This window comes from Ictalurus punctatus, chromosome 3 (genome assembly GCF_001660625.3).
Source record: "Ictalurus punctatus breed USDA103 chromosome 3, Coco_2.0, whole genome shotgun sequence".
NCBI lineage: Eukaryota > Metazoa > Chordata > Actinopteri > Siluriformes > Ictaluridae > Ictalurus > Ictalurus punctatus.
The window spans coordinates 13,026,992-13,035,018 of record NC_030418.2 but is presented as its reverse complement, the minus strand read 5'-3'; the positions used below and the strand labels follow the sequence as shown (position 1 = coordinate 13,035,018).

Here is an 8,027-nt window from a genome sequence, read left to right as displayed (position 1 = left end):
CTGAGTACAGGGCAGTGTAAAGGACAATCAGGCCAAATGTGAAGCCTCCAGTGCACAAGCATCTTACAAAGTAATTCTGATCATTCAACTCAGGAAGTGGGGACTGTGTGACATTGCTCATGCCTCAGGATGTTTGAGACCAATGTTGAAATGGTTACGTTTGACAAGGACAGTTCTTCACTTCGGTCACTGTGACCCACGGATGCAAATGAACATTTTAAGAATTTCCCTTCTGTGCCTCCATGTTGTACAAGATTTTATAAAATCTTCTGATATTGTAAAACACAATTATAATCTAAACTATTTATAATTTTACACATACACACACACACGTACCTTGTTAGTTATCATAATGGATAGGTAACATTTAAGCTACAGAACCAAGCAAACTGCTACATAATACATATCTCACTGTGGTTCTTTGGAGTCCCAGAGCCTTTGAAATAGCTTTGTAACACTTCCCAGAATGATGCATTTAAATCACCTTCTTCTTCATTTCTGGAATTTCTTTCAACTTTGGCACAGTGTGTTATTTTAACCAACTTCATGCTGTTGAAAAAGTAATTTTTTTAATGAACCCCATTCTGAATGAAGTTTCATAGATCTGGGGAATTAGTAACTATGAGGGCAAATACATTTTCACACAGGCGCAGTTGGTATTGGATAACTTTTTTGCTTCAATAAATAACATTATCATTTAAAATCTGTATTCTGTGTTTACTCAGGTTGCCTTTGTTTTATCTTAGATTTTGTTTTAATTTCTGAAACAATTTAGTATGAGATATACACAAACACAGAAGAAATCAGGATGGGGCAAATACTTTTTCACAGCACTGTACGAATGTTGTGTAACAGAGGAAAATTTGCCTATCACATGATTGATCCTAACTCAGACACAGATTCTTTCAAATCTGTCTGACTACTTTCCAGGAAAAGAAATAATAATAATAATAAAAAAGGTATTTTAATGTTCACAATGGACGCAGCAATATTGAACTAGATGTATTTTAGTCAGTTGATTTATGCACCAGATCTATGCTTCTTTTTGATGTGAATGAGTGTGTATCAGTATTAAACACACTAGTCTTTACAAGTGGAACAATGACTGTAGTTTTAAGACCATCTTATTTAATAGGCTCCAAAACAAACAATCCACATTCACATCTTTTGAGTACAGTACATTTGGCACAGTAATATGTGTACAAGAAACATGGCAATGATGAAAGGCCAGAGGGAAAAAATATTTTTTTTCAAAATTTATGTGACACACTGTACAGTTTCACAACACAATACAATGAAAAAAAATGCTTACATTTGTATGATACTTACAGTGATATAATACACATAACTTACATAAATTTGCACTGTACCTCTGTTTGTACATACATAATACGCAATCAGACAGAGATCAATTTGCATTTTCCCAAGAGGTACTTCATGTAGACATGTATATATGCTTATTTTTGCTATTTTGTTTGTACTTGTTAATGGGTACAACAGCCCAGACATGATTCCTAGTTAGAGTCATCTGTATATATAAAACATTTATCATAACATTTTAAAACATGTAACACTCTAGACAGAGTTGGCAAGGAATTCGTGAGGACTCTTTTGCAGGAGTGACGTGAAAGCAGCAGCAAAACAATGTAAAGACACACAAACTGACAGCCCACTGATGAACCACATGCTATTTAATTACTGTATGTGTCACAAAGGAATAAGAGTATGACTAAACCTAGTCTGGATGTTGTAGTGGGGGTCTTTACCATGGCACAAAAAAAAAAAATCTTCACAAGAAGCCTCAAAATAATATATCTGAAAACGATGACTGAGCATTGCAATAAAATAGTAAATAAGAAGTTAGTAAGTAAGAAATGCTGTGATGTAAACAGTTCTACAATCTCTAGCAACTATTTTTGTGATCATGGCGCAAGCTCAAATATAGGGCTTAACACTTCAAACTCCCAGGACCTACTAGCTTATGCAAACAGTGCTCACTCTCTTAATTATTTTAACAACTTGCTATTAATGTTGAAAATTTTTTGGTGGTTACTGCATGATACGTTTCATGATACTGGAAAAATATGAATAATAATACATTTGTGAATGTTACGATGTTGTGGTATTTTATGCTTTTAATTTATTATTTATATATTTAACTTGTTGTAACCTGGTGTGCAGTAGCATAATTGTGGGGGAAAAAAAAATTGGCTGTTGAATACAATGAATTGCCAAGAGGAGTGGTTAGGCAATATCCAAACAAATTAACCCTCATCCACTTTCTCATCCAAGTATGTGCTCAGAAAAATAAAAATTTTCATAATAATAGACTAATTAATTCATAGAATACTAGACTGGCTGACAGAACTTCACTCACACCTATACCACTCTATGGCTTTTTATTGGCTAATTCCTCATCTCTCTGACTGCAGTCAAATTGGTTCGTGAATAAATCCATTTTGTTCAATGTTCAAAAATTAGTTTTGTTTGACTTTATAATGTTCTGTGTGTAATGTTGTCCAACTGCAAGATTTACATTTAATAGCCAAGTTGTTCTTATTTGAGTATGAAATTATTTAGGTTGTTGTAGGTAATAGTTGGGTGAAGTATCATGTTTAAGTTAAAGTAGGTGTAACTTATATAGTGGTCACATGTTCTAAAAAACAGGACCCACATTTGAAGCCTTTGGTAACAAAAGTGCAATTTTAGACCAAAGTGAGTTTGAAATTACCCCTGTGTCATTGGACTTTAAAAGCCCCCCCCCCCCCTCCCCCCAATTGCTCCACCCCACCCCATTAGCACAGGTGCATTCATTTATGACCCTAAATATAGCAAGTGAGTACAAACTGGGAAAGTTGTCTTACACCCATGTAAATGAGCAAATACACTTATATTAGTGCAGGTACACTTGCACCAGCATAAAAAAGCATCCTCTGCCATTGGTCAGCTGAAAAAGCCAACAATAAACATTAATTAGCATATCATCAACTTATATGAAACCGAGAGAAAGAACAGAGAAAAGTAACGGGAAAGGAGGAATGATGAGACAGCTATAATTGTCATATGCAAATGAGACACCCATAGACAGTTTATTGCACATGGACAGTAACTTACTCACACATATTCTAGTACTATATTGTTTTCATGACCATGCAACATAAGGCCATTATTTAAGCCTTAGACTTATATACAAGACATGTTCTATAGATAGATGTGAATAGGTACTGATCTCTCATTCACAATCCTGAGCCTTGGTTCAGTGAAGAAAATTTATTCAACTGACAATAAGACAGCCCAGTAATAATAATTAAAAAAATAAATACATTTAATAAACTCAATACACTCATGAGACACTCTCTCAATATCACTCTCACAAACCCCCAAAACAGACACACAATCATTTCCACAAACACTCTGAATGACATGGGTTAAAGTCAACACTTCTAAGGTAAACCACAAGGTGATCCAAATGGCAGCTCAGAAATACTCCTACCAGTGAATCAAACACCACTGGCAACGTTTCTGGATTCTTCTGGATTCATCCCCCTGAATTTAAAGCAAGCCAACAAGCTACACCTTTAATTGTAGTTTGCCTAAATTTGGTTTTGGTGGTCTAATAGAGAAAGGAAAGGGCTACACTGCAGCTGTGATGTTCAGAAGAAGTCAAGTACATCCTTAGTTCCAACACTTAATTCCAATAGTACCAGGAGCCTTTATACTGGCTCTGATGTAGAGTGTGTGTGTGTGTGTGTGTGTGTGTGTGTGTGTGTGTGTGTGTGTGTGTGTGTGTGTGTCTATATGTATTCAACACATATTGAATATTAAAAAAAAAAAAGTATTAAACATATTTCCAATGCAGCTCTTCACATGAAATGTGGACTGGACATTGATATTATTGCAACAAAACAACACAGATAATTGTAATACTCCAATCCATTAAAAAATGTTATTGCAGTAAAAAGGAATGACATGGGAAAAAAGTACTGAACATGTTAACTGAAATTTATTGAATACCTTGTGGAGAAGCCTTTGTTTGCAATGACAGCTTCAATTTGCTTCTAGTATGAAGAAACTAATCTCTCACAGTTTTCATGTGGGATTTTGGCCATTCTTCAACACAGACAGTCTTTACAGCTTGAAGATTCCAGGGAGCCCACTGGTGAATCTTCATCTTCAACACACTTTGTATTGGGTTTAAGTTTGGTAATTGACTGGGCCATTGCAACACCTTTATTTTCTTCCTGTGGAACCAATTGAGACTCTCCTTTGCAGTATGTTGTGGATTGTTGTCCTCCTGGAAGGTCTTGCATCTTATACTCATTGTCCTGGTGGATGGTGACAGAGTTTTCATGGTAGTGAAGTAATTCTCAAGAATTTCCCAGTACATGGTTCCATCTTCCCTTCGATAATTTTTGGATTATGTTAGCACCATGAAAAGAGAAACAGCTCCATACCATGATGCATTTAACTCAGAACGTCACTATAGGTATGGTATTTTTAGGGACATATACAGAGCCATTTCTCCTCCAAACATGGTGTGTCGTATCATTGTTTAAATTTTTGTATCTTTGACCACGCTATTCCCAGTAATCTACAGGCTTCTCCAAAAGTTCTGTAGCAAACTTCAAATAAGTTTCAGCATGCTTTTTCTTCAGTAATGGAATCTTCCGGGCTATTCTTCTGACTAACTTTCCGACTGCCCAGTCAGAAATCTTGTGTGGCAGCTTGGCCAAATGATGTTCCTTCCATTTGCGGATATTGGCCTTAGTGGTGCGTATAGGAACATTTACTGTAGGAGTTGAGAAATCCACCGGTATCCAGTGCTATTGCTATGCTGCTAGAGTGGAAATATTATCCTACCAACATGCACTAACCCAGCTGATTGCAATTAAGATAAGATGAACCTATATTGATCCCCATAGGGGAAATTAAAGTTTTAAATATATTTAAGCTCAGGATCGAACCCAGTACCCTGGCTCTGTGAGTGAGAGACAGCAACACTACCTACCCACCATGGGCATAGGACAGGTAGGAGAACTAATTATTGGAATCAGTTGGTTTAGTGCTTTTTCTTACTGTGTGCAATACTTATTTCCTGTTGCATTCCACTTGATTCCACATAACCTTTTTTTAGTAGACCGGAATACTACAATTTATTTCATTGTGTAGTTTTATTACAATTTATTACAATAACTGCAATAGAAATATGCTGTTTTTTAGAAATTATATATATATATATATATATATATATATATATATATATATATATATATATATATATATACATATATATACACACACACACACACATACATACAGTACTGTGCAAAGGTTTTAGGCACATGCAAAGATATGCTGTAGAGCAAAGATGCCTTTAAAATAATTAAGTTATCATAAAGAGCAGTAAACAGTATTACATGAAACAAAGTCAATATTTGGAGTGACAAAAAAAATAAAAAATAGTAGTCTCATGTTGAATTTTTTAAAAGTTTTATAAAGAAATGAGCTGTAAGTTTTATTGAACATCTTGCAGAACCACATCTCTTCTGGAGACTTTGACTGTCGCACTTGCTTCTTATTTTTGCCGCAAAACCCAGCAGCCTTCATTGTCTCTTAATATGCTGCTTTCTTTAATTACATACAAACATTTTTCTGTAACATTTAATTTTGTGCTAGAAAACGAATGTTTGGAAATCAATTTTTTTTTTCTGACTCGATAATGTAGAAGTCATTAAAAAAAAAATCTAAAACAAACCTTGTTTATAGGTGCCTAAAACTTATGCACAGTACTGTACACACACACACACTCACACACACACACACACACACACACAAACACAAACACACACACACACGTAGTGGTGTCCAAAAGTCTGTGACCTCTATTGAAGTGTTTCTTTAAAAAAAAAAAAATGTAATACAACAGTTTTTATTACAAATTATATTATTGACAACAACTCCACTGACCTCTGAACACATGATTCAATAGATATTCTTCAAGATATTCTTCAATATTCAAGACATTGAACATTTAATTTCTTTGTTTTAGATATTTAAAAATTCCAAAACATTCTGTTTATTTCCAATTTTAAATTAAAAATGAATAAATAAATAAATAAGTAAAATACCCAGATTTTCAATGTGGTCTCAGACTTTTGAACTCCAGTGTATATGTATATGAGACAAAAACTGACTCTTTAAGATACAACTGGTATCTTAAAATTAGTGTCTTATAACACTAATTACAGATGGAAAATAATAACGGATTCCTGAAGATACTAGCTGCATGATGTGAGCCTTTGAAAAATGCACATGAACATGCACTGCTTCAACTGAGAAGCTTTGAATACATGCAAAGTACTCCTTCAAGAATCTACTTGGCTGACAATATAATAATAAACAAAGTTATTATTATAATCATTATTCAAGCTGATTTCAGAGTGAAGTACTTGGGCTTCTTTTTAATGTAGATTCTGAATAGGGTTTCTGCTTAGGCATACATTTCTATCACTGTGTGTAATATGTGTATATATGATTGTATAGACTTGCATTGACTTGCTCAGCTGAAAGATTCTTTGTGTTCTTCAAAATAAAATTCCTAGAATCTGTAACTCAAAAAAATAAACAAACAAAAAACTGCATGAGCAGCTTTTAATTAGACATGTAAACCCACACTGCAGATGGTCTTCATTCAGTTCTTAAAGCTGAACAACACCACTGTGTAGCAGATGGAGAAAATGCAGGAGATTAAAATTTTTTAAATCCTAGGACTGAGACTTTTCACCAAAGTAGGAGAAGCCCTTAAACTCATCTTGATTGATCTGTTTGATGATGGAATCGTCTACGGGAGTAAGCACAGGCTCTTCACGTGTGAAGTCTTGGTCAAAGTTATTGACGTCCCGCTTGGTTTTCTGTAGGGAGGAGCAAGGAAGAAACTCAATTCGCTCTCAGGATTGCTTTATTCATGTAAGAAGTCGGCAACCAGACCAGACATTGGAATCTAGCCAAATATTAGTATTTCATGGATTTTCTAAAGCACTCTGATTTAATTAATTTTTTTGCAAAATGTCACTCTTCTCTTACAGATCAATACCATAAAATAGTTTGAAATAAAATGAAAGACATTTGGCCTCTATGGCCATTTTAACACAATCAATGGACTATAATGGGCATTACTGGGCATAGAGTTTTCCAAAGTGACCTTTTTTTGGGTAAAAAGGTAATTCAAGTGTAATTCCTAGGAACTGCACTGCTTGCCATATCTGACCAAGAGTTCATGACTATCAATGAAGTAGGGTTGGAGGGTTCATGTATTCCTCGTTCTGCCTCCCTCTCTCTCTCTCTCTCTCTCTCTGTCTCACTCTTTCTCTCTCTCTCTCTCACTTTCCTGTCCATGACTGTCAGTGAAGGACAAGAGGGCTCATTCTTCTCTCTGTCTCTCTTTTTATGTCTCACTGTCTCTTTCTCTATCCCTGTCTCTCTCTGCTCTGTATGAAATAACATGGTTTTGACCAACCTGAATAACTGCTAGGTATGGGCTGAGCCTGAGCAACACTATGATGTGGTGTGATCATCTTTTAGAAAATAAATGCTATTCACTCTTCTCAGAGTAGTGGGAATAATTGGAGGAAATGGTTCAGACCCCTGATTTACATACATTTTTGCATATATCTGGTTGTCTGTCTCTAATTCTTCCTTTTTATCTGTCTGTATGGTGCAAGTCTAATTTCCTTGACTCCCTGTTTCATGGGGCACTGAAAGGCAATTTGAGCTGGTGTGAAAGTTGAGCTGAGAGACAAGGCCACTTCACACACTACAGTATGCATTCCTCACACTCCAGGAGCAGCCAGTGTCATGTCACAAACAGAATTCTTTATTATGCGCTTTTTTTTTACTCTGAACATTGATATTGTTCTGTAGTAAAACTACTTTAACAAAAGTTACATTTTGCTTGTGGGACAGTCTGTTTGCTGGGATAGATTTGGTATAGAAAAATTAAAAGAAAATATATTTAAAACACACGTATC

At 35.2% G+C, this 8,027-nt stretch overlaps 1 protein-coding gene across 4 annotated transcripts in view; it reads right to left on the bottom strand.

Annotated features, from left to right (window-relative positions):
• Window positions 1-1,106: 1,106 nt before the first annotated feature.
• prkceb (protein kinase C, epsilon b) overlaps window positions 1,107-8,027 on the bottom strand; it is a 134,239-nt gene continuing 127,318 nt past the window's right edge. For all 4 annotated transcript variants that reach the window (XM_017463956.3, XM_017463957.3, XM_047154303.2 and 1 more), the window contains exon 15: window positions 1,107-6,911. In XM_017463956.3, coding sequence (XP_017319445.2) covers window positions 6,765-6,911 — 147 coding nt within the window. In that variant the 3' untranslated portion in view covers window positions 1,107-6,764. The remainder of the gene's footprint in view (window positions 6,912-8,027) is intronic.